Source organism: Aquarana catesbeiana, linkage group LG05 (assembly GCF_042186555.1).
Source record: "Aquarana catesbeiana isolate 2022-GZ linkage group LG05, ASM4218655v1, whole genome shotgun sequence".
Lineage (NCBI taxonomy): Eukaryota > Metazoa > Chordata > Amphibia > Anura > Ranidae > Aquarana > Aquarana catesbeiana.
In genome coordinates this window covers 2,701,307-2,728,901 of record NC_133328.1, presented here as the reverse complement: position 1 = coordinate 2,728,901, position 27,595 = coordinate 2,701,307, and the positions used below count along the sequence as shown (strand labels likewise).

Here is a 27,595-nt window from a genome sequence, read left to right as displayed (position 1 = left end):
GGGGGGGAGGGCGCTTCAGTGAAAGGATGAAGGCCGCTCATGTCTGACACGGCGGCCTCGGATGTGCAGCTGGGAATTCTGGGTCAGCGCTTGCGGGCAGGAGGGGGCTTAACGTCCAATCGAACACAACCGCCACGTTCTAAACGCAGGACCGTTATCTAGTGATCTGTGCAAAGCCGCGGGGACTTCACCGGATCAGCATCCTTATCGGAGAACATCAGAGCACAAAATACATTGGAAAACTATTACAAGATGGACTTTTGTGCTACACAACATCAAAGAAACCATTAAAACTGAATACTTTATTACACATGTAAAAAAACAAAAAGAATAATCATAAAAAAAAAGTGTCAGTATGAAAAAATTCTTTACAATTTCATCCTCTAAACGCATGACCCCCAATTACCTCCTTCTCTATACACAGGATACACATAGGATGGGACACAATTCTCTTAGTGGGTGGGAAATATAGCTGGGCTCTCTACGCGTTTCGCTGGTCCTCCAGGAGAACGGTAGAGGTGTATAGCGGGGAGACGGATTACCGCACCATAACCAGCCACCAAAGATCACCCCCATATACAGACATCGGGGTGCATGAAAAAGGGACCAAGTGGAGGGGTAACTCTATGAGTAATTCCTCCTGTGAGGTCTAAGGAGATGGGTGTGGATTAGGCACAGAGGGCGAGGCCTTTCCTTTAACCACTTGCTGACCAGCTCTAGCACATTTACATCGGCAAAGTGGTTCATTACCACAAAACGACGTACCCATGCATCGCCCCCTTTAAGAGCTATAGCAGGTGCGCGCGTGCGCCCGCTGCACGGTGGGAGGACCCGATGCGTGAGGTCAGCGGGGCACGTTCGCAGGCATGAGAGCCAGAACGGGGATTTGCGTGTGTAAAAACGCACAAATGTTCTGACAGGGGAGAGGAGACAGATCGCTTGTTCCTAGTGCGTAGGAACAGTGATATGTCTCCTCCCCCAGTCAGTTCCCTCCCCCCTACAGTTAGAACACACACGAGGGAACACAATTAACCCCTTGATCGCCCCCTAGTGTTAACTACTTCCCTGCCAGTGACATTTATTCAGGAATCAGTTCATTTTTATAGCTGTATAAATGTGAATGGTCCAAAAAATGTGTCAAAAGTGTCCGACGTGTCTGCCGCAATGTCGCAGTAGCGCTAAAAATCGCAGGTCGCCGCCATTATTAGTAAAAAAAATAAAAAGAATAATAAAAATGCCATAAATCTTTTGCGCAAACCAATCAATATACGCATATTGGGATTTTTTTTTACCAAAAATATGTAGAAGAATATATATCGGCCTAAACTGATGAAGAAATTAAATTAAAAAAAAAAACATTTTTGGGGATATTTATTAGAGCAAAAAGTGACAAATATTTTTTTTCAAAATTGTCACTTTTTATTTGTCTATAGCGCAAAAAATAAAAAACGCAGAAATGTGGAAATACCACCAGAAGAAAGCTCTATTTGTGGAAAAAAAATTTTGTTTGTGTACATCGTGGCACGACCGCGCAATTGTCATTTAAAGCGGCGCAGTGCCGTACTGCAAAAAATGGCCTGGTCATTAAGGGGGAAAATCTTCCGGTCTATAAGTGGTTAAAGTGAACCTGTGCTGGGCTCATGGGGGTCGATTTGGCCACCCAAAGCCAAAAAAAACATAACAGGCGCTTCCAGGTATTGGGGATTTTGAAATTCACTCCCTTCCTCCACAGATGCAGCAACCAATTGTAACTACCGGTAACTCCCTTTCTCCAATGATGCAACAACCAATCACAACTTACTCCCCCTACTCCAATGATCCAGCAACCAATCGCAGATCACTCCCTTCCTCCGATGATGCAGCAACAACCAATCACAACCTAATCCCTCTCTCCGATAATGCATCAACCAATCACAGCTCACTCCCTTCCTCCTTTGATGCAACAACCAATCACAACTTACTCCCTTCCTCCGATGATGCAACAACCAATCACAATCTAATCCCTTCCTCCGATGATGCAACAACCAATCACAACTCACTCTCTTCCTCCGATGATGCAACAACCAATCACAACTTACTCCCTTCCTCCGATGATGCAACAACCAATCACAACTTACTCCCTTCCTCCTTTGATGCAACAACCAATCACAACCTAATCCCTTCCTCCGATAACGCAACAACCAATCACAACTCACTCCCTTCCTCTGATGATGCAACAACCAATCACAACTTACTCCCTTCCTCCGATGATGCAATAACCAATCACAACTCACTCCCTTCCTCCGATAATGCAACAACCAATCACAACCTAATCCCTCTCTCCGATAATGCAACAACCAATCACAACTCACTCCCTTCCTCCTTTGATGCAACAACCAATCACAACTCATTCTCTCCGATGATGCATCAACCAATCACAACTTAACCCCGTCCTCCGAAGATGAAACAACCAATCACAACTCACTCCCTCCTGAGCTTTGCATTGAGGAAGCCCATTTATTTAGACACTGTGTTGTGGCCCCCTGCAGTGCAGGGCCGATGGCAGCAGCTATACTGAGACCTTAGAGTGCCCTTCTATATAAACGCATCTCACAGTGTGCGGCAGTAATGTGCGGTCAAATGTGTGAAGGAGGCCCTTAAAGTGAACTTTATCCTGCATTAGCAAAGCTCAAGTTTTGCCTGAAATGCGACACTTCCAAGATACACGTCATCTTCCCGAAAAAAACTGCCATTTCCCTTTCCATCTCTGTATCATACCTTGTTCCTGGTCTGCGTTTGCCCAACAAGTATTAAGGCATTGGAGGAAATGATGGACAAGCAGAAGTTGATCAAAATGACGGAGCGCTCCGACCGGATGTACCTAAAAACATAGATGGGAATACGTTTATTGTTAGCTTGTTTGGGTAGAGACATTAATATACTTAAGTCAAGTTATAGAGCCCTGTCTTCAAAGAGCTTACAACCAAATCTAGTGGTGGGCAACCTGGGCACTCCATCTGTGGTGAAACTACAAATCCCATCACGCCTATGGGAACTGTGTCCGTGGCTGTTGGAGTCTTGCGGTGCCTCATGGGACTTTAAGTTTCACAACAGCTGAAGTGCCCCCGGTTACCTACCCCTGAAGTCTCTTTATCTCATACATGCATACTAGGTCCAATATACCTACCGGCATGTATTCGGGGTGTGGGAGGAAATCAGAGTATCCGGAGGAATTCCAGGCAAGCATAAGTAGATCATACAAGCTTCATGTAGATCATGTCCCTGCCAGGACTTGAACCAAGAAACCCAGTGCTGCAAAGCAGATTTACCCACCACCAGTGGCAGCACAGTGGCTCAGTAGTTAGCACTTCTGATGACTGATTTAAAGCACTCTTACCTATTAGAATAACGTTTCTCTCCTAGTTCCTCCTCCCACCCTCTGACACAATTGGAGAATGTTTACTCGTGTTCGGAAATGTTTAGAACCTTTTTGAACTTCCTAATTACTCGCCTAGATGAGAATTACATCGGTGGGACCCCTGCTGCCTCCTGGTCAACTGTAAGTCAGCAGGTCCACTGCATGTAAGGAGGAGGTCCACTACGGGTCATAATGAGGTCACCTGCAAGTCAGGAGGAGATCCACTGTAAGTCAAAAGCAGGTGAACTGCTATTCAAAAGGAGGTCAACAGAAATTTCGGAAAGAGATAAACTGCAAGTCACAAGGAGGTCAACTGCAGATCAGGAGGAGGTCAACTGTAAGTCAGGAGGAACTGCTATTTAGAAGGAGGTCAACTGAAGGTCAGAGGGAAGTCAACTGCTAGTTATAAGGAGGTCAACTGCTAGTCAGGAGGAAGTCAACTGCTTTTCAGGAGGAGGCCAACTAAAGGTTATAAGGAAGTCAACTGCTAGTTGTAAGGAGGTTAGCTGCAGATCAGAAGGAAGTTAACTAAGTCAGAAGGAGGTCAACTGAAGGTCAGAAGTTGTCCAACTGTAAGGGTTTCTCCATAATAAAGATTGAGTAATGCCGCGTACACACGGTCGGACGGACACCGACGGACAAAATACGGCTGACAATTCGATTGTGTGTGGGCTTCCCCGGACTTTCAGCGGACCTTTAAATTTGAAACATGTTTCAAATCTTTACGTCGTAACTACGCTGGACCCAGAAATCCGCTCGTCTGTATGCTAGTCCGACGGACAAAAACCCACGCTAGGGCAGCTATTGGCTACTGGCTATCAACTTCCTTATTTTAGTTCGGTCGTACGTCATCATGTACGAATCTGTCCTACTTTTGTGTGATCGTATGTAGGCAAGTCAGTTCGTTAGAAAGTCCGTCGAAAGTCTGTCGGACTTTTGTAGCCGAAAAGTCCGACCGCGTGTACGCGGCATTAGTCTGAGAGTCATACAGCACCAAGGATAAAACACTGTAACTCACCTCCATACCGACACATAGATGATGATGAGAAGCAGAAGGGTGAGCGAGGAGACACCACAGCCAACAATCAGAGTGACTGACGGGACGAGGACCTTCTCCATATTCTGGAAGATAAAAGCGGAACCTTAGAGGAAAACTTTCATGTAAAGTACAGTATATATGACTACCACACAAGCTATACAAAAACTGTGTCATGTCATAGAAAACTCAATTTTATGTAGGAACAGTCCACAGAATCCAGGCAGGTTCCTCAGAATTCTCCCCCCCCCCCCCCCCCCGCCCGAGTTAGCTCAGATGTTGGCCAGACATTAAGGTGGGATTACAGGTATCCCTAGGAAATCCATAGATATATTACCGGACCGGACCTGACTGACAGTGAGTTGTCCACCGGACTCAGGTGGACAGCTCACTGTCAGCTGGGGTATTCTTGAGCGTCCCCAAAACAGTCTGAAATGTGAAAAAGGATGAGATAGAAACTAATATCAGTCCAGTAAGTTCTATTGTTCACAGAATAAAGTCAGAGACCGCTACAGATTGCAGCCATGTTACCAGAGACTGCTACAGATTGCTGCCTTGTTACTGGAGACTGCTAAAGATTGTTGCCATGTTCCCAGAGACTGCTACAGATTGCTGCCATGTTCCCAGAGACTGCTACAGATTGCTGCCATGTTCCCAGAGACTGCTACAGATTGCTGCCATGTTCCCAGAGACTGCTAAAGATTGTTGCCATGTTCCCAGAGACTGCTACAGATTGCTGCCATGTTCCCAGAGACTGCTACAGATTGCTGCCATGTTCCCAGAGACTGCTACAGATTGCTGCCATGTTCCCAGAGACTGCTACAGATTGCTGCCATGTTCCCAGAGACTGCTACAGATTGCTGCCATGTTACCAGAGACTGCTACAGATTGCTGCCATGTTCCCAGAGACTGCTACAGATTGCTGCCATGTTACCAGAGACTGCTACAGATTGCTGCCATGTTACCAGAGACTGCTACAGATTGCTGCCATGTTCCCAGAGACTGCTACAGATTGCTGCCATGTTACCAGAGACTGCTACAGATTGCAGCCATGTTACCAGAGACTGCTACAGATTGCTGCCATGTTCCCAGAGACTGCTACAGATTGCTGCCATGTTACCAGAGACTGCTACAGATTGCAGCCATGTTACCAGAGACTGCTACAGATTGCAGCCATGTTACCAGAGACTGCTACAGATTGCTGCCATGTTACCAGAGACTGCTACAGATTGCCGCATTGTTACCAGAGACTGCTACAGATTGTTGCCATGTTACCAGAGACTGCTACAGATTGACGCATTGCTACCAGAGAATGCTAAAGATGGCTGCCATGTTACCAGAGAATGCTACAGATTGCTGCCATGTTACCAGAGACTGCTACTAGGGGTGCAACGGATCAAAAAACTCACGGTTCGGATCGTTCCTCGGATCGGATCATTTTCGGATCAAAAAAAAAATCTCCCCCACTGTAATATCCACAATCTCCCTATTGGCAGAGTATTGGCGGGTATATTGGCGGGTATATTGGCAGAGTATTGGCAGGGCATTGCAGAGTATTGGCAGGGCATTGCAGAGTATTGGCAGGGTATGGCAGAGTATTGGCACTGCTGCCATCCGAACTCTCCCCTCCACTGTACAGATCAGTACACAGAGGCGAGAGAGGAACCGGCGTCATGACATGACGCTGGTTTGTTACAAGTGATCGCTCCGTCATTCAACGGAGCAATCACGTGCTAAACGGCCGCCGGGTGTACCAAGATGGCCGCCGCTCCGGAGCTAGGCCAAAGCCGCTGCCTTTCCTATGGCCGAGGCCACAGAGCGCTCCGCGGATCGCGGGTGTCCCGTACGGATCAACCTCCGCGGATCGGATCACGGATCGATGACGATCCGTTGCACCCCTAACTGCTACAGATTGCAGCCATGTTACCAGAGACCGCTTGGATATTATAATATAATATGGGAGAACTGCTGCAGCATGACAGTGCACTGTGAGAAGCGGCTGCTTTGTAATGCTGAGTACACGGGAAGCGCGGCGCGTGCTCTGCATGCCGAGTACAACGCTGGCTCTGATTCTGAACCAGCTGGCAGATGTTCTGTCCCCGACCCGCTGCAGGACTCAGATCTATCCAAGAACGTTTCCCCGCCATTTCCTGACACTTTCCAGGTACAAATAACGCTCAGCGTGTCCAATGGCACTCGTCTGCGCCGGTGACACGTATATATATTTTAATCCATATGTCAGGTCCCCCTCCCCCCTCTAATCGTCACCTAATAGATAGATAGATAACGACACTGACGCTGCGCTTGAAAACGCTTAATAATTATTCCCCCGTAAAAGACGTGGAGGGGGAAGACAGAGCGGCGGACGGGTTTTATTTGTCATCTAGTTAGGATATAAAATTGCGCAATGATACCGAAGTCATGTTCCCGTTGCCGCTTCTCTGCGTTACAAATGATCATGAGCCGGGAAAAACAAGTGGGAACAGCAGGTAATGCTTTACAAGACAAATATTGTTCCATCGACGGATGCAAATTCCGAGAGCGCAACATCTCCGTCTCTGCAGAGGATTCCTCCAATCGTCTCTCCGAGGAGGACTTCCAGGAACACATTATACAGTTCTATAAAGATGGAACCATATGGATGGAAGCAGGGCTTTTCTCAGAGAATAGGTGCAGATACTCCCCCTTTTCTTGTCTCCGCCCCCTACCCACCTCCGAGCATCATCCCTTGGTTCCACCCCCTACCCACCTCCGAGCACTATCCCTTGATTCTACCCTCTACCCACCTCCGAGCACTGTCCCTTGGTTCTACCCTCTACCCACCTCCGAGCACCGTCCCTTGGTTCCACCCCCTACCCACCTCTGAGCACCATGCCTTGGTTCCACCCCCTACCCACCTCCGAGCACCATCCCTTGGTTCCACCCCCTACCCACCTCCGAGCACCATCCCTTGGTTCCACCCCCTACCCACCTCCGAGCACCATCCCTTGATTCCACCCCCTACCCACCTCCGAGCACCATCCCTTGATTCCACCCCCTACCCACCTCCGAGCACCATCCCTTGGTTCCACCCCCTACCCACCTCTGAGCACCATGCCTTGGTTCCACCCCCTACCCACCTCCGAGCGCTGTCCCTTGGTTCCACCCCCTACCCACCTCTGAGCACCATGCCTTGGTTCCACCCCCTACCAACCTCCAAGCACCATCTCTTGTTCCACCCCCTACCCACCTCTGAGCACCATCCCTTTGTTCCACCCCCTACCCACCTCTGAGCACCATGCCTTGGTTCCACCCCCTACCCACCTCCAAGCACCATCCCTTGGTTCCACCCCCTACCCACCTCCGAGCACCATCCCTTGGTTCCACCCCCTACCCACCCCGGAGCACCATCCCTTGGTTCCACCCCCTACCCACCTCTGAGCACCATCCCTTGGTTCCAACCCCTACCCACCTCTGAGCACCATGCCTTGGTTCCACCCCCTACCCACCTCCAAGCACCATCCCTTGGTTCCACCCCCTACCCACCTCCGAGCACCGTCCCTTGGTTCCACCCCCTACCCACCTCTGAGCACCGTCCCTTTGTTCCACCCTCTACCCACCTCCGTTCACCGTCCCTTGATTCCACCCTTACTCACCTCCGTGCACCATCCCTTGGTTGCACCCTCTACCCATCTCCAAGCACAACCCTTCGGTTCAACCCCCTACCCACCTCTGTGCACCGTCCCTTGGTTCCACCCCCTACTCACATCCGTGCACTGTCCCTTGATTCCATCCCCTCCATGCACCGTCCCTTGGTTCCACCCTCTACCCACCTCCGAGCACCATCCCTTGGTTCCACCCCCTACCCACCTCCGAGCATCATCCCTTGGTTCCACCCCCTACCCACCTCTGAGCATCATCCCTTGGTTCCACCCCTACCCACCTCCGTGCACCGTTCCATGGTTCCACCCCTACCCACCTCTGTGCACCGCCCCTTGTTTTCACCCCCTACCCACCTCCGAGCACCGTCCCTTGATTCCACCCCTTACCCACCTCCAAACACCGTCCCTTGGTTCCACCCCCCACCCACCTCCGAGCACCATCCCTTGGTTCCACCCCCACCCACCTCCGAACACTGTCCCTTGGTTCCACCCTATAACCATCTCCGAGCACCGTCCCTTGGTTCCACCCCCTGCCCACCTCTGAGCACCGTCCCTTGGTTCCACCCCTACCCACCTCCGAGCACCGTCCCTTGGTTCCACCCCTACCCACCTCCGAGCACCGTCCTTTAGTTCCACCCCCTACCCACCTCCCAGTACCGCCCCTTTTGGAAAAAACAGAACCAGGTATCATTTTGCGGGTGCTACATCATTCCTATGGAATTTTTTAATGATAACAAGGAAAGCAGATTCCCTGCAGACAGGAGCAATAGATCCCCAGCAACAATAGATTTTCCTCTGCAACAATAGGTCCCCCAGCAACAACAGACCCTCCCCTAAAACAAAACCTGCCCCCAGCAACAACAGACCCTCCCCAAAAACAAAACCAGCCCCCAGCAACAACAGATCCTCCAAAAACAATACCTGCCCCCAGCAACAACAGAAACTCCAAAAACAAAACCTGCCCCTAGCAACAACAGAAACTCCAAAAACAAAACCTGCCCCTAGCAACAATAGACCCACTCCAGCAACAATTGATCCCCCAGCAGCCAGCATCAATAGACTCCTCCCTCAATAGTAGATCCCTCCCAGCAACAATAGTTACATAGTTAGTCAGGTTGAAAAAATACACAAGTCCATCCGGTTCAACCAAAAAAAAAAATACAATCCCATATACACAATCCTATACCCACAGTTGATCCAGAGGAAGTTGAAAAACCCCAGCAAATAGTCACCCTGCAACAATAGATCCCCTCCAGTGATAATAGCTCCCCCAGCAGCCAGCAACAATAGACCCTTCAGAACAACCCAGCACCCCTTGCCTCTGCATACATTCAGTGCCAGAGGTGCCGGAACTGCGTTCCCCTGAGTTCCTGCTGAGTGCCTTGCTTAGAGGTGGGTGGCGATTTTGGGGTTGCTTTGATGTTTAGGGCAAACAATTTCTCTTCTGGGAAACAATTGTTTTCAGGTGTAATACGTTAACACGTGACTGTATGTAATAAAAATAATGTGCTGACATTTCTAGCGTGCAACTCCCACACCGCCAAGCCATGGTGACAAGGCAGTGCAGGGGTTAAAGCCAACGAAGATCAGGAGTTTAAGCAGAAGTTTCATGTTGCATTTTCTTTAGAAGTTTGTTTTGGGTATTTATTTTATGTGACATTTTATTTCGGAAGCACCAGTGTTTCATTAATCCCATAAGAGGATAAACGAGGGACGATGGGGAGATTTTTGGCTTTTAAGCCTCAACTCGATCGGACATCTGTTTTTTTTTTTTTTGTTTTCTTGGAAAATCTATTTCGGCTCCTCTGAAAGAAATTTAAAATCTGCTGTCTGCCCCGCTGCAGGAGTCCATCATCCCACACGCCCTATCTTTAATGCCAAGGATGTCAAACTGCTGTGAGGTCTACAGAAAGTTTTGTATTAAACATCCAACGAATTTGTGCAAAGACACGGCACAAACACTGCTTGGTTGTGCACAAAGCCAGCTCCATAAAGACATGGTTTGACCAGAACTCAAGTGTCCTGCACAGAACCCTGACCTCATCCCTACTGAACCCCTTTGTCCCTCAACCCTACTGAACCCCTTTGTCCCTCAACCCTACTGAACACCTTTGGACATCAATCCTACTGAACGTCTTTGGACCTCAACCCTACTAAACACCTTAGGACCTCAACCCTACTAAACACCTTTGGACCTCAAGCCTAATGAACACCTTTGGACCTCATTCCTACTGAACTCCTTTGGACCTCGACCCTACTGAATGCCTTTGGACCTCGACCCTACTGAAAGCCTTTGGACCTCGACCCTACTGAATGCCATTGGACTTCAACCCTACTGAACGTCTTTGGACCTCAACTCTACTGAACACAATCCTACTGAACACCTTTGGACCTCAACCCTACTGAACGTCTTTGGACCTCAACCCTACTAAACACATTTGGACTTCAACCCTACTAAACACCTTTGGACTTCAACCCTACTGAACGCCTTTGGACCTCAACCCTACTGAACTCCTTTGGACCTCAACCCTACTGAACTCCTTTGGACCTCAACCCTACTGAATGCCTATGGACCACAACCCTACTGAATGTCTTTGGACCTCAACCCTACTAAACACCTTTGGACCTCAACCCTACTGAGTGCCTTTGGACCTTAACCCTACTGAACGTCTTTGGACCTTAACCCTACTGAATGTCTTTGGACCTCAACACTACTGAACTCCTTTGGACCTCAACACTACTGAACTTTTTGGGATGATTTGGAACACTGATGATGAGGCAGGTCTTCTCATCCAACATCAGTACCTGACCTCACAAATGGGCACAGATTCCCACAGACACCCTGCAAAATGGTGTCTTGTTAGAAAAGTGGAAGATGTTATAGCCACAAAGTGGGCAACTCTATAATAATGGCCATTGAGGGGGCAACTCTATATTGGAGACAATGGTTTTGGAATGAGATGTCCGGCAAGCTTATATTAGTGTGATTATCAGGTGTCCAGACTTTTATCCCGTGTACACACGAGCGGACTGTCTGCCAGAAAAGGTCCGACGGAAAGATTCCGTCGGACATTCCGATCATGTGTTGGCTTCGTCGGACCTTTTCTGTCGAAAATTCAGACAGGCCTAGAAATAGAACATGTTTCAAATCTTTCCGACGGACTCGAGTCCGATCGAAAAATCCGTTCGTCTGTATGCTAGTCCGACGGACAAAAAAAGACGCAAGGGCAGCTATTGGCTACTGGCTATGAACTTCCTTTTCTAGTCCCATCGTACGTCATCACGTTCAAAACGACCGGACTTACGAACGGACTTTAGTCCGTTTGTGTGTGGGCAAGTCTGGTCGTTCGAAAGTCCGTCGTAACTCCGTCGAAAGTCCGTCGGAAAGACCGTCGGACCTTTGATGCTGAAAAGTCTGGTCGTGTGTAAACGGCATTAGAGTCCATAAAGATATGATTTGACCAGATTGGTGTCGGAGAACTCAAGTGGCCTGCACAAAGCTCTGCCCTCAACCCTTTTGAACACCTTTGGGATGAATTGGAGCATCATATGTGATCCAGGTCTTCTCATCCAACATCAGTACTTGACCTCACAAATGGGCACAAATTCCCACAGACACCCTCCAAAATCTTATGGAAAGCCTTCCCAGGAGAATATAGGATGTTATAGCCACAAAGGGGAGCAGCTCCATATTAATGGCCATGGGGGAACTCCATAATAATAGCTAAGGTTTTTGGAGTTAAATGTCCAGTTCCATAAAGACATGGTGTTACCAGTTTGGTGTGGAGGAACTCGAGTGTCCTTCACAGAGCCCTGACCTCAACCCTACTGAACACCTTTGGGATGAATTGGAACACTGATGGTGAGCCAGGTCTTCACATCCATAATCAGCAGTGGCGGCTGGTGCTCAAAATTTATGTAAACATACTGAAAAATACTGAACCCCCCCCCCCCCATCAATTGCAGCCTCACTGTGCCCATCAAATGCAGCCATTGTGCCCATCAAATGCAGCCATTGTGCCCATCAAATGCAGCCATTGTGCCCATCCATTGCAGCCACTGTGCCCATCATATGCAGCCATTTGTGCCCATCATATGCAGCCATTTGTGCCCATCATATGCAGCCACTCTGCCCCATCATATGCAGCCACTTGAGCCCATCATATGCAGCCACTTGTGCCCATCAAATGCAGCCACTTGTGCCCATCAAATGCAGCCAATTGTGCCCATCATATGCAGCCATTGTAACCATCAAACGCAGCCAATGTGTCCATCATATGCAGCCACTTGTGCCCATCATATGCAGCCACTTGTGCCCATCATATGCAGCCACTTGTGCCCATCAAACGCAGCCACTGTGTCCATCATATGCAGCCACTTGTGCTCATCAAATGCAGCCACTGTGCCCCATCATATGCAGCGACTTGTGCCCATCATATGCAGCCCCTTCTGCCCATCAAATGCAGCCACTTGTGCCCATCATATGCAGCCACTTGTGCCCATCATATGCAGCCATTATGCCCATCAAACGCAGCCACTGTGTCCATCATATGCAGCCACTTGTGCCCATCATATGCAGCCATTGTGCCCATCAAACGCAGCCGCTGTGCCCATCATATGCAGCCACTTGTGCCCATCATATGCAGCCACTGTGTCCATCATATGCAGCCACTTGTGCCCATCATATGCAGCCACTTGTGCCCATCATATGCAGCCACTTGTGCCCATCATATGCAGCCATTGTGCCCATAAAACGCAGCCACTGTGTCCATCATATGCAGCCACTTTTGCCCATCATATGCAGCCACTTGTGTCCATCAAATGCAGCCAGGCGCGTCCCCCAGTTTTCACTTCACTACCCCCCCCCCGCGGCCAGCGGGGCTCTGCTCCTCTCCTGGAGTTATGGGGCTCTCCTCCTCTTCTGTAGTGGTGGGAAGGGGCGGCTGCGGCTCCTCAGGCTTCCTCCACCGTGTCTCCTCTTCCGCCACAGCATTAGGCATCCAATAGGATCGCCAATGCTTTGGCTGATCGAGAGACAGGTCTCACTGACCTGCCTGCTGATTGGCAGGGAGGAACGTTAGTGTGAAAATAGTGAAAATTTTAATTTGCTATGCCACGCATTAGGGGGGGATCGGGACGCAGTGCTCTGCACCCCGAGCCTACCCTATTTTGAAGCCTATTAGAGCCTCTGGCTCGTGCGCCCACAATACACAGGCCACCACTGAATCAGTATCTAAAGGGTTGTGGTAATACCCCATCATACAAAGACATTGTAGACAATTGTGCTCTTCCAACCTTGTGGTAACAGTTTGGTAAAGACCCCTTTCTGTTCCACCATGACCAGACCATGAACCCTGATCTCAACTCTACTGAACACCTTTGGGATGAACTGGAACACCAATTGCAAGCCAGGTCTTCTGTGTACAAAGCCAGCTCCATAAAGACATGGTTTAACCAGTTTGGTGTGGAGGAACTCGAGTGTATTGTACAGAGCCCTGACCTCAACGGTACTGAACACCTTTGGGATGAATTAGAATACCGATGGTGAGCCAGGTCTTCTCATCCAACATCGGCACTTGACGTCATAAATGCTCTTTTGGCGGGATCACCAGGTGTTTATTTGTTTTTTGCTTTTTTTTAGAAGAAACAGAAGAATAAAATGCTATATAAGAGAAAAAGTGTAACAAACATATTTTGGCTTTTGCATTTTTGGGTTTACAAATCCAGCATCTAGCTCATTGATGGTTACTTTTTGGCAATTTTTCAGACCTTCAACCTGGTGCCTTTAGCGTTGCTTGACTTATGTACGCAGCACCTGGTGAGTAGGGGCTCCTAAACTGAAAACAACCCAGGGCCCAAGGTGCAACCAATCTGCAGATGCCTTCAGGGTGAACCTTTTTTTCTGATTTTGTGGAGCTACAAATCTAACCTCTGACACTGAGGTATGGCAAAATGAGTCTCGGTGTAATAACCTATAATAACAGACAAGTGGAAACAAATAGTCTTCCCGTGATACATCTCAATAGAAGTTTTTTTTTTGTCTGAAACCGACTTATTGAATTTCTATTGATTCCACCCAAACTTCTCTAAGCTTACCATGTACTCTACGAAGAGGAGAGAAGGATTTATGGCATACCATCTCCACTTGGCACACGGGAAGACAATTACATTTCAGTCGATGAGGGAATTTGTTTCACTGCGGTGGGGACATAAAAAAGGAACGGTGATACAGGAAGACCCCAGGAGGCAGCTGAAGTGGCTCTATGGGGGTGAGAAGGAAACAATTGGTGAAGTACAGAGCAAGTGGGAAGAAATATTCATCAGATAGAAACTACAGCCAGCCAAGAAAAAATGGGACGAGAAATCTCCATCAGAAAATACAGCCAGCCAAGAGAACCTGGGAAGAAATATCCAGCATATAGAAAATACAGCCAGCCAAGAGAACCTGGGAAGAAATATCCATATAGAAAATACAGCCAGCCAAGAGAACCTGGGAAGAAATATCCAGCATATAGAAAATACAGCCAGCCAAAAGAACCTGGGAAGAAATATCCATCATATAGACAATACAGCCAACCAAGAGAACCTGGGAAGAAATATCCAGCATATAGAAAATACAGCCCGCCAAAAGAACCTGGGAAGAAATATCCAGCATGTAGAAAATACAGCCAACCAAGAGAACCTGGGAAGAAATATCCAGCATATAGAAAATACAGCCAGCCAAAAGAACCTGGGAAGAAATATCCATCATATAGAAAATACAGCCAGCCAAGAGAACCTGGGAAGAAATATCCAGCATATAGAAAATACAGCCCGCCAAGAGAACGTGGGTCAAAATATATATGCGGGGAGGTGCAGCGTGGTTCGGCAGGTCAAAGTCCAGATGCAGTAACAGAACCGTGTTAAAGTTACATTATAACGAAGCACAACTACCCATGTGTCAGTGCAGGTTGGCTACCTGCCCAAGCTCAAGGTTGGCTACCTGCCCAAGCTCAAGGTTGGCTACCTGCCCAAGCTTGGCTGCCCTCCAGCCAAGCTTTGACCCATGTTCTCTTGGCTGGAGGACAACCCGCCTGGACGCACTCACAGAATGTAACAGGTCTCGGATGCACTGACAGCATCCGTCTCAAGGGATGGAATGTGGGAAAGTGTTCGCCCAAAGGGGAAGGCTTCCGGGTAGGATACAGTGTCCCTGCCCTTTCCCTACTCGTCTGGAGCCTCTCCCTCCCTGTCCCTGACAAACGGGTGACCTGTCCCTACAGATGCGCGCCAAGCCTGGGAGCCGGGGTCTTAAATAAACTCTGCCTGACCCAACATGGCTACCAGAGTCACATGGGGTGGCATCATCCAATCAGATAGATTCCCCAGTGACCCAGGAAACCATAGAGGAATCACGTTCCTCTTCCTCAACAATGCACTGCAATTGAGCGTCACCTGCAGTGGAGAAAGTAGACTGCACCTGCCAACATATATGAAATACTGTAGAAACTACAGCCATCCAAGAGAACATGGGAAGAATATAAATAAAGTAGAAACTGCAGCTAGCCAGGGGAACATGGGAAGAAATATCCATCAGAATGTCAGGAAACTAATACAGCTAATGCTCAATCCCGTGAAGCTAATGCTCCTGCATATGTTCCAGCATACAGATAAGCTTGGGCAGGTAGCCAACCTGCACTGACACATCAGCACTTCTGTGTGTGTCAGCTCGTATCGGCACGCACGTCCATGCGCATTGGTGCACCCCTGCGCACACCCAATTCCGAGAATGGCACCAAGCTGCTTTTTTCAAGGAGTCCCTAATATTTGCTAATCACTGGATGTTCGTAAGCTTTTCCATGACCTATGTTCATGCTTTTGCTGACTGATCTCTCGTTGCTGACTTGGTTTGCTCCTGACCCCGCTCTGTGGATTTTGGATACTGACCTCAGCTTGCTACTGGACCACACTCTGCTTCCCTGGCCTTGACCTCGGCTTGCTACCCACTCTGTCTGCTTTCCTGGCCCTGACTTCAGCTTGCTACTGGACCTCACTCTGTGTGCTTTCCTGGTTCTGACCTTGGCTTGCTACTGGACCTCACTCTGCCTGCTTCCCTGGTCCTGATTTCGACTTCCTACGGGACCTCACTCTGCTTCCCTGGTACTGACCTCAGCATGCTACTGAACCTTACTCTGTCTGCTTCCCTGGCACTGACCTTGGCTTGCTACTGGACCTCACTCTGCTTCCCTGGGACTGACCTTTGCTTTCTACTGGACCTCACTCTGCTTCCCTGGTACTGACCTCAGCATGCTACTGGACCTCACTCTGTCTGATTCCCTGGTACTGACCTTGGCTTGCTACTGACCTCACTCTGTCTGCTTCCCTGGTACTGACCTTGGCTTGCTACTGGACCTCACTCTGTCTGCTTCCCTGGAACTGTCCTTGGCTTGCTACTGGACCTCACTGTCTGCTTCCCTGGAACTGACCTTGGCTTTCTACTGGAACTCACTGTGTCTGCTTCCCTGGTACTGACCTCGGCTTGCTACTGGACCTCACTCTGTCTGCTTCCCTGGTACTGACCTTGGCTTGCTACTGGACCTCACTCTGCCTGCTTCCCTGATACAGACCTCGGCTTGCTATTGGACCTCACTCTGTCTGCTTCCCTGGTACCAGGCCCAGATTTACTCCCTTTGCCGCCCCAAGGCCGGGTCCTTCAATGCCGCCCCCCCCCCCACACACACACACACACACACACACCCATTTTCGTCCTTTATCGATGACTTCTACAATAGATCAATTAAAAACATATCTCCACCCACGAGAACACTGAAAATAACTGGTTTTAATTGTACAGACTAAAAATACTTCAGGGTAAGCGCGCGAGGGGTAAGGAAATTTTCAAGGCAATGGCTGGTGTTAGTGCTTCAATCATCCCCGGCACCATGGTTGTTATGGTGTCAGGATGATTGAAACACATTATTTCTATCATTACATTGTAATATAAACTGAAATAGTTCAACTCACCATAATGCAGAATCATTGGGAGCCCTGAGCGTGTCACTTGCCACCTTCTCTTGTCACTTGCCACCATGCCTGCCACCAGATGGGGATGTCACTTGCCACGCTGCCTGCCACCAGATGGGGATGTCACTTGCCACGCTGCCTGCCACCAGATGGGGATGTCACTTGCCACCATGCCTGCCACCAGATGGGGATGTCACTTGCCACCATGCCTGCCACCAGATGGGGATGTCACTTGCCACCATGCCTGCCACCAGATGGGGATGTCACTTGCCACCATGCCTGCCACCAGATGGGGATATCACTTGACACGCTGCCTGCCGCCAGATGGGGATGTCACTTGCCACCATGCCTGCCACCAGATGGGGATGTCACTTGCCACCCTGCCTGCCACCAGATGGGGATGTCTCTTGCCACCATGCCTGCCACCAGATGGGGATATCACTTGCCACGCTGCCTGCCGCCAGATGGGGATGTCACTTGCCACGCTGCCTGCCACCAGATGGGGATGTCACTTGCCACTCTGCCTGCCACCAGATGGGGATGTCACTTGCCACGCTACCTGCCACCAGATGGGGATGTCACTTGCCACCATGCCTGCCACCAGATGGGGATGTCACTTGCCACCATGCCTGCCACCAGATGGGGATGTCACTTGCCACGCTGCCTGCCGCCAGATGGGGATGTCACTTGCCACGCTGCCTGCCACCAGATGGGGATGTCACTTGCCACGCTACCTGCCACCAGATGGGGATGTCACTTGCCACCATGACTGCCACCAGATGGGGATGTCACTTGCCACCATGCCTGCCACCAGATTGGGATGTCACTTGCCACCAGATTGGGATGTCACTTGCCACCAGATTGGGATGTCACTTGCCACCAGATTGGGATGTCCCTTGCCATGCTGCCTGCCACCAGAAGGAGGAGGGCGGAACAGCGGTGCGGGCAATGAGAGATGTCATCTTTCTCCCCCGCCGCCGCACCGCTGACATTACTTGCTACTCTTGCTATTTTTTCAAAAATGGCGCCAGGCGGCGCAATCATGCTACTGCGCATGCGCCGACCGGCCGAGCGCTTACGAGCTTTCCCGAGCCCGGCTGGTTGCGGAACGGCGCATGCGCAGTTTCGTGGTCGGCTCGCGGCCATCTTTTCTATGGGCACTGGTGCCCATAATAGACTGTAATCGGCAGCACGAAAGGGGGGGCGGCCGCGAAGTCGCTGCAGGAGCGGCGCCGCCCCTACACCACTGCCACCCCGAGGCCTGGCCTCGGTGGCCTTGTGGCTAATCCGGCCCTGCCTGGTACTGGACTAAGCTTGCTACTGGACCTCACTCTGCCTGCTTTCCTGGTCCTGACTTTGGCTTCCTACGGGACCTCACTCTGCTTCCCTGGTACTGACCTCAGCATGCTACTGGACCTTACTCTGTCTGCTTCCCTGGTACTGACCTTGGCTTGCTACTGGACCTCACTCTGCTTCTCTGGGACTGACCTTTGCTTTCTACTGGACCTCACTCTGCTTCCCTGGTACTGACCTCAGCATGCTACTGGACCTCACTCTTCCTGCTTTCCTGGTCCTGACTTCGACTTCCTATGGGACCTCACTCTGCTTCCCTGGTACTGACCTCAGCTTGCTACTGGACCCCACTCTGCCTACTTCCCTGGTACTGACCTGACTATGCTTCCTTCTGCCTTACTGCGTATGACCCTGGCTCCCCGTGACTACATCTCTGTCCCTTCATCCAGCCACCCGCTACCACACTATGGGCACCCATGATTCTTTGAGCCTTGTACCACTGTCACCGCATTCAGGGGTGCTCAGACCAGACCTTTAAGGGAAGCCTTCAACCAAGGTACGTGACACAGAAACTACAACCAGCCAAGAGAACATGGGAATAACCCAAATAATGGGGAAATATCCTTGCAGTCCTGTACAGCTGAAAAATCTTCCATCACCGCACCGATATCAAATCGTTTCCTCGTTCATATGTGATAGATTTCAACTTTGTCAATATGGCAACTTTGCCGCGTGGAATGGCGAAAGTTATTAAATGGCGCTCCGCATACAGTAACCCGTTCTTGGCGATTTTTAATTTTTTTTTTGCCCTTTAGATATTTTATACTCTGGAACGGAAAATTCAGAGGCAGTAAACACAGAAGATGGAGGCGGGGCTGGGAGCGGACACGTCAGGCTTCGCCGGCCAACTCGGCAGGCGCGGTGAAAACACAAAGCGTACTACCATTACGTCGGAGTCCGCCGCTCCGCAATGTAAAGAGAAAATGTTTGAAAAGGAGCCCAAATCCTGGCGGAAGGTGGAAAATGAGGACGGAGCGAGCGAGGTGAGTCATCGGAGGTACTGGGACTAATCATTCCTCCCAGCACCCCTCCTCCATTGTCCGCGTCCTGACATGGCTGGAGAGCGCTTCGTTACTCACCGGCGTCTGGCACTCGCACTTTGTCAGAACGGACGCCTGGGGGAAAAATAACCGCACAGCACCAGAGGGCTCAGGAATGTCACACATAATCGTCCCGTTGTGACTCAAAACATCACAATTCATCACTTCATCATTTAAAGAGGCCTCTGCTTCAGTGTTGCACGGGTGTACTGGCTCCTCCCCCCCCCCCCGCACTGAAACGGCTTCCTCTGATTTCACTACACACTGTGAGCTCCTCACAGTGTGCATTAGAAGCTGCAGCAAGTCAGATAGAACGCCGCCTCATCTCCTGGCTGGAAGACACCCAGCATCATCTAGCCCTTTCCTTCCCAGCTCTTACCCCTTTCATTCTTTGGATTATAGTTCTTTCAAAACGTGAAGGCTCAGCATCGCAGGTTGGACGTTACCTAGCGCCTCTACTATTTTCAGGGAGCTATGTATAGCTGCTCCGACCATCTATGAACTGCCTGCATTGCATAAGAAAGTACAGAGAAGGGCCTGAATATAGAAAGGCTTTATATATATAAAAAAAATATTTGATAGGGAAGAACTGGAAAGAGGGATTTTTTAATGGTGTCACAGGCATAAAAAGCTATAGAGCTATATAAATGCCTGTTTGGCTCAACATGTTTCGCTATATTGCTTCTTCAGGAACTATAAGGTATATATTGACTACATAAGAAATACAGAAGAAAAAAATAAGATATCAAAACATAAACAACAATTTATTACAGCTCCTGAAGAAGCAATATAGCGAAACATGTTGACTCTCAAAAATAGAGAAATGCATAAAATTATCACAACATAAAAAAAAACAATAATATGCATATAAAGTTATAGAGAGCTATATAAATGCCTGTTTGGCTCAACCTGTTTCGCTATATTGCTTCTTCAGGAGCTGTAAGGCATATTTTGGCTACAGAAGAAATACAGAAGAAAAAAATATAAGATATCAAACATAAACAACAATTTATTACATTTTATTACAGCTCCTGAAGAAGCCATATAGCAAACATGTTGACTCTCAAAAGCAGAGAAATGCATAAATTTTCACAACATAATAAAGAACAATAATATGCATATAAAGCTATAGAGAGCTATATAAATGCCTGTTTGGCTCAACATGTTTTGCTATATTGCTTCTTCAGGAGCTGTAAGGTATATGCAGTATTGGCTAAAGAAGAAAAACAGAAGAAAAAAATAAGATATCAAACATAAACAACAATTTATTACATTTTAATTACAGCCCCTGAAGAAGGCATATAGCGAAACATGTTGACTCTCAAAAGCAGAGAAATGCATAAAATTATCACAACATAATAAAGAACAATAATATGCATATAAAGCTATAGAGATCTATATAAATGCCTGTTTGGCTCAACATGTTTCGCTATATTGCTTCTTCAGGAGCTGTAAGGTATATATTGGCTACAGAAGAAATACAGAAGAAAAAAATTAGATATCAAACATAAACAACAATTTATTACAGCTCCTGAAGAAGCAATATAGCGAAACATGTTGACTCTCAAAAATAGAGAAATGCATAACATTATCACAACAAAATAAAGAACAATAATATGCATATAAAGTTATAGAGAGCTATATAAATGCCTGTTTGGCTCAACCTGTTTCACTATATTGCTTCTTCAGGAGTAGGGATGAGCTTCGAGTTCGAGTCGAACTCATGTTCGACTCGAACATTGGCTGTTCGCAAGTTCACCGAACAGCGAACAATTTGGGGTGTTCGCGGCAAATTCGAATGCCGCGGAACACCCTTTAAAAGTCTATGGGAGAAATCAAAAGTGCTAATTTTAAAGGCTAATATGCAAGTTATTGTCATAAAAAGTGTTTGGGGACCTGGGTCCTGCCCCAGGGGACATGGATCAATGCAAAAAAAAGTTTTAAAAACGGCCGTTTTTTCAGGAGCAGTGATTTTAATAATACTTAAAGTCAATCAATAAAAGTGTAATATCCCTTTAAATTTCGTACCTGGGGGGTGTCTATAGTGTGCCTGTAAAGGGGTGCATGTTTCCTGTGTTTAGAACAGTCTGACAGCAAAATGACATTTTGAAGGAAAAAACTCATTTAAAACTACCCGCGGCTATTGCATTGCCGACAATACACATAGAAGTTCATTGATAAAAACGGCATGGGAATTCCCCAAAGGGGAACCCCGAACCAAAATTAAAAAAAAAAAATGACGTGGGGGTCCCCCTAAATTCCATACCAGGCCCTTCAGGTCTGGTATGGATATTAAGGGGAACCCCGGCCAAAATTTAAAAAAAAAAATGACGTGGGGTTCCCCCTAAATTCCATACCAGACCCTTCAGGTCTGGTATGGATTTTAAGGGGAACCCCGCGCCAAAAAAAAAAAACGGCGTGGGGTCCCCCCAAAATTCCATACCAGACCCTTATCCGAGCACGCAACCTGGCAGGCCGCAGGAAAAGAGGGGGGGACAAGAGTGCGGCCCCCCCTCCCTCCTGAACCGTACCAGGCCACATGCCCTCAACATTGGGAGGGTGCTTTGGGGTAGCCCCCCAAAACACCTTGTCCCCATGTTGATGAGGACAAGGGCCTCATCCCCACAACCCTGGCCGGTGGTTGTGGGGGTCTGCGGGCGGGGGGCTTATCGGAATCTGGAAGCCCCCTTTAACAAGGTGACCCCCAGATCCCGGCCCCCCCCCTGTGTGAAATGGTAAGGGGGTACATAAGTACCCCTACCATTTCACGAAAAAAGTGTCAAAAATGTTAAAAATGACAAGAGACAGTTTTTGACAATTCCTTTATTTAAATGCTTCTTCTTTCTTCTATCTTCCTTCATCTTCTGGTTCTTCTGGCTCTTCTGGTTCTTCTGGTTCTTCCTCCGGCGTTCTCGTCCAGCATCTCCTCCGCGGCGTCTTCTGTCTTCTTCTCCTCGGGCCGCTCCGCACCCATGGCATGAGGGGGAGGCTCCCGCTCTTCTCTTCTTCTCTTCTTCTTTTCTTCTTTTCTTCTTTTCTTCTCTTCTTCTCTTCTTCTTCATTTTCTTCTCCGGGCCGCTCCGCAATCCATGCTGGCATGGAGGGAGGCTCCCGCTGTGTGACGGCGCTCCTCGTCTGACAGTTCTTAAATAACGGGGGGGCGGGGCCACCCGGTGACCCCGCCCCCCTCTGACGCATGGTGACTTGACGGGACTTCCCTGTGACGTCACGGGGAATGCCACAGGGAAGTCCCGTCAAGTCACCGTGCGTCAGAGGGGGGCGGGGTCACCGGGTGGCCCCGCCCCCCCGTTATTTAAGAACTGTCAGACGAGGAGCGCCGTCACACAGCGGGAGCCTCCCTCCATGCCAGCATGGATTGCGGAGCGGCCCGGAGAAGAAAATGAAGAAGAAGAGAAGAATAGAAGAAAAGAAGAAAAGAAGAAAAGAGAAGAGCGGGAGCCTTCCCCCCATGCCATGGGTGCGGAGCGGCCCGAGGAGAAGAAGACAGAAGACGCCGCGGAGGAGATGCTGGACGAGAACGCCGGAGGAAGAACCAGAAGAACCAGAAGAGCCAGAAGAACCAGAAGATGAAGGAAGATAGAAGAAAGAAGAAGCATTTAAATAAAGGAATTGTCAAAAACTGTCTCTTGTCATTTTTAACATTTTTGACACTTTTTTCGTGAAATGGTACCATTTCACACAGGGGGGGGGCCGGGATCTGGGGGTCACCTTGTTAAAGGGGGCTTCCAGATTCCGATAAGCCCCCCGCCCGCAGACCCCCACAACCACCGGCCAGGGTTGTGGGGATGAGGCCCTTGTCCTCATCAACATGGGGACAAGGTGTTTTGGGGGGCTACCCCAAAGCACCCTCCCAATGTTGAGGGCATGTGGCCTGGTACGGTTCAGGAGGGAGGGGGGGCCGCACTCTCGTCCCCCCCTCTTTTCCTGCGGCCTGCCAGGTTGCGTGCTCGGATAAGGGTCTGGTATGGATTTTTGGGGGGACCCCACGCCGTTTTTTTTTTTTTTTTTGGCGCGGGGTTCCCCTTAAAATCCATACCAGACCTGAAGGGTCTGGTATGGAATTTAGGGGGAACCCCACGTCATTTTTTTTTTTAAATTTTGGCCGGGGTTCCCCTTAATATCCATACCAGACCTGAAGGGCCTGGTATGGAATTTAGGGGGACCCCCACGTCATTTTTTTTTTTTAATTTTGGTTCGGGGTTCCCCTTTGGGGAATTCCCATGCCGTTTTTATCAATGAACTTCTATGTGTATTGTCGGCAATGCAATAGCCGCGGGTAGTTTTAAATGAGTTTTTTCCTTCAAAATGTCATTTTGCTGTCAGACTGTTCTAAACACAGGAAACATGCGCCCCTTTACAGGCACACTATAGACACCCCCCAGGTACGAAATTTAAAGGGATATTACACTTTTATTGTTTGACTTTAAGCATTATTAAAATCACTGCTCCTGAAAAAACGGCCGTTTTTAAAACTTTTTTTTGCATTGATCCATGTCCCCTGGGGCAGGACCCAGGTCCCCAAACACTTTTTATGACAATAACTTGCATATAAGCCTTGAAAATTAGCACTTTTGATTATTCATGTTCGTGTCCCATAGACTTTAACGGTGCTCGCATGTTCGAACGAACTTTTTTCCTGTTCGCATGTTCTGGTGCGAACCGAACAGGGGGGTGTTCGGCTCATCCCTATTCAGGAGCTGTAAGGCATATATTGGCTACAGAAGAAATACAGAAGAAAAAAATATAAGATATCAAACAAACAAAAATGTATTACATTTTATTACAACTCCTGAAGAAGCAATATAGCGAAACATGTTGAGCCAAACAGGCATTTATATAGCTCTATAGAGCTTTATATGCATATTATTGTTCTCTATTATGTTGTGATAATTTTATGCGTTTCTCTATTTTTGAGATTCAACATCGTTCACTGTTTTTTAACATTTGGATATTAATAAAATATTTTAATTTTTATTGAAAAATATCTCTTGTGTATACCTGTGACACCATTAAAAATCCCCTTTTCCAGTTATTCCCTATCAAAATTTTTTTTGGGGGGCTGTGGGTGCCTTGATCTCTTGATCCAGTGTGTTTTTTTCAATACATCTTTATATAAAAATGTCATTAACATGTTGATTGGGGGGGGGGGGGGCAGGGAAGGCAAAATACAATCAGAATAACTACTTCAGCCCCGGAAGTATTACCCCCCTTTCTGACCAGGCCATTTTTTGCGATACGACACTGCTTTATTTTAACTGACAATTGCGGGGTCGTGCGACGCTGCACCCAAATAAGATTTGATTTCCTTTCCCCCCCCACAAATAGAACTTTCTTTTGGAGGTTATTTGATCAGCTCTGCGGTTTTCATTTTTTTCCAGTATAAACAAAAAAAGAGCGACAATTTTGAAAAAAAAAAAAAAAACGATATTTTTTACGTTCTGCTATAAAGCATCCAATAAAAAAAATGTGAAAAATCGAATTTCTTCACTAATTTAGGTCAATATGTATTCTTCTACATATTTTCGTTAAAAAAAAAACCCCAATAAGCGTATATTGATTAGTTTGCGCAAAAGTTATCACGTCTACAAATTATGGGATATTTTTAGGGATTTTTTTTTTTTTTGTAACTGACAATGTCGGCGATCAGTGACTTATAGCGGGACTGCGATATTGCGGTGAACATTCTGACACTTTTTGGGGTGACCAGTGACACTAATACAGTGATCAGTGCTAAAAATTTGCACTGTCACTGTACTAATGTCTGGGAAGGGGTTAACATCGGGGGTTAACAAAGGGTTAAATGTGTCCCTAGGGGGTGCTTCCTAACTGTGGGGGGGGGGGGGGTGCATTTACTGTGAGAAGGCAGGAGATATGTGTTCCTGTTTATCAGAAACACAGGATCTCTACCTTCCTCTCTCAAAAGAACGGCGATCTGCCTTGTTTACATAAGCAGACTACCGTTCTGCTAATCTTCGGAAACGATCGGCGGGTCCCCGGCGGACATCGGGTCCGCTGGACCTGCTGATTGGCTCCCTCCTGTGTCCAATCACAATGGTAGCGGGTTGCCGGCGCGTGCACGCGCCCGCCCCCAGACCCGGAAGTGTCAGATCACGTACTAAGTGCAGAGCGGGCCGCCCTGCGTGGGGCTAACTCGTTAAACTCCAGCTTTATAGCGACGTTCAACCCAAAAGCAAACATTCATTATACTGCAGCTTACCAATCCTTAGATGTGATGGCTGCATTCGTTTTTAGCTTTATTTACACCTGGTGATCTGGCCAGTAAGTCTGTTGTTTTTTTAAAAAGAACGAGCTATCCTGCAGATGTATCAGTTAACAGAGATGAAACAAACCATTTACCACTGCCTGGGGTGATTATAATATTCAGCTTTTATTTCTTGTAAAATCCAGTGGCGGCTGGTGCTCAATTTTTTTTTGGGAGGGGGGGGCGTCAAACAAACCTGGCCCCCTCACTCCCCCCCTCCCCCCGTCACTCAATCGATTACCCACTCAATCGCCGCTTTGCTCGCCCGTCAAACCCGCACTTCCCCTATCCAGGTCGCGTCTCCTCCCGGCCAATCGGGTCTTAGGACTGTCGGCCAATCGGGTCTCAGGACCCGCTTCCTGATTGGCTGGGAGGAGAAGCAGGGAGACATTAGCGAATATTAGTTCACTATTGTCATAGAACTGGGTGGGCTCGGGGCGCAGTGCTCTGCGCCCCAAGGCCACCCCTTTTTGAAGCCAATCAGAGCCTCAGGCTCTAATCACATGCTTCGAAAAAAAAAAAAAAACATTGAAATCCATGTGTCCGGTGCCCTGTATTGAGATTAGGGGGCCGGACGCATAGATGGGGAGGGGGGGTGGCGGCGGCCACTGGCAAAATGGGGAGGGGGGTGGCTGCGCCCCTTATGAGCGGCCGCCACTGGCAAAACCTTTATCCCAAAAGGAAAAAAACTGTAACTGATAATAAAGTGTGAGCTGGAGTCTGGCTTCGGTGTGTTAGTGTATCTAAATCTGATAGTCCATTTAACAATCCCCTCCCCCCAGGCTGATAATGTTGCTGTCTGCTGTGCCCCCTGTGCTCCTTCATTCAGAGTGGGGGGGGGGGGGGTAATGCTCTAATACAGGAGGTGTGTTACTGGCCAGATCGCCGGGTGAAAACAGAGGGGAATAAGCCTAAGAAAAAAAAAAACAAAAACGAATGCAGCCGCCACATCTAATGATTGGTAAGCTGAAATATAGAGAACATTTTTTTGGTTTTGGGTTTCATGCTGCTTTATGAAAACTCTATATATAGGGTTGAAGAACTCTGTATATTGTTAGTGTGATGATGATTATAAATGATAGAAAAAAACATGGATCAGACGCAATAGATAAATAAATACATAAATAAATCAAATAAAATAGACAATTTAAATTTAAAAAAATTATATATATATATATATTTATTTTTTTTATTTACTATTATTATTTATTTATTTATTATTATATTATTTATTATTATTTATTTATTATTATATTATTTATTATTATTTATTTATTATTATATTATTTATTTTTATTTACTATTTTTCTGCATTAAATTTTTTTTTTTTTTGTCTGAGTATAGATCTATGTTTGTCCCAAGCATGTTTGAATCCACTTTATGTTGACTGGCTCACTATACACCATATACTGTATGTGTGTGTATATATATATAGTTTTTTTTTAGTATATTCTATATATTCATATATACCGTATTTCCCTGATATTGTGATGTATCATTTTTTTTGTGTGTTTTTTGGTGCAAATAATTGGTAGAGAAATAATTGGAGAACATATGTTATGACTCGGGGGGTGTTTCTGTCTTATAATTAATTGTCAGAATGTTTCACATCTGAGCTGTAAATGTAAAAAAAAATGTCTATGTGTTGGGGGCGGGGAAACAAAGGCGATGAACTTTTTCTTTTTCATCTTATTAATATTTACATTTTTAACCACCTTTTGTGCAATGCGTGCCGTGTATATTAAACCCAAAACATCCGAGTACATTGGGGGTATATACACACAAGTCATATTGGAATTTAATGTTATTAACAATTACCTTTTAATTTTCAATCTGCAGCCG

At 47.6% G+C, this 27,595-nt stretch overlaps 1 protein-coding gene across 1 annotated transcript in view; it reads right to left on the bottom strand.

Moving 5' to 3' along the window:
* Positions 1-27,595, bottom strand: part of ADGRB1 (adhesion G protein-coupled receptor B1) — a gene marked incomplete in the record, with an annotated part of 698,266 nt that overhangs the window by 110,086 nt on the left and 560,585 nt on the right. The window contains 2 exon segments of the mRNA XM_073629372.1: positions 2,758-2,860; positions 4,416-4,519. Coding sequence (XP_073485473.1) covers positions 2,758-2,860; positions 4,416-4,519 — 207 coding nt within the window.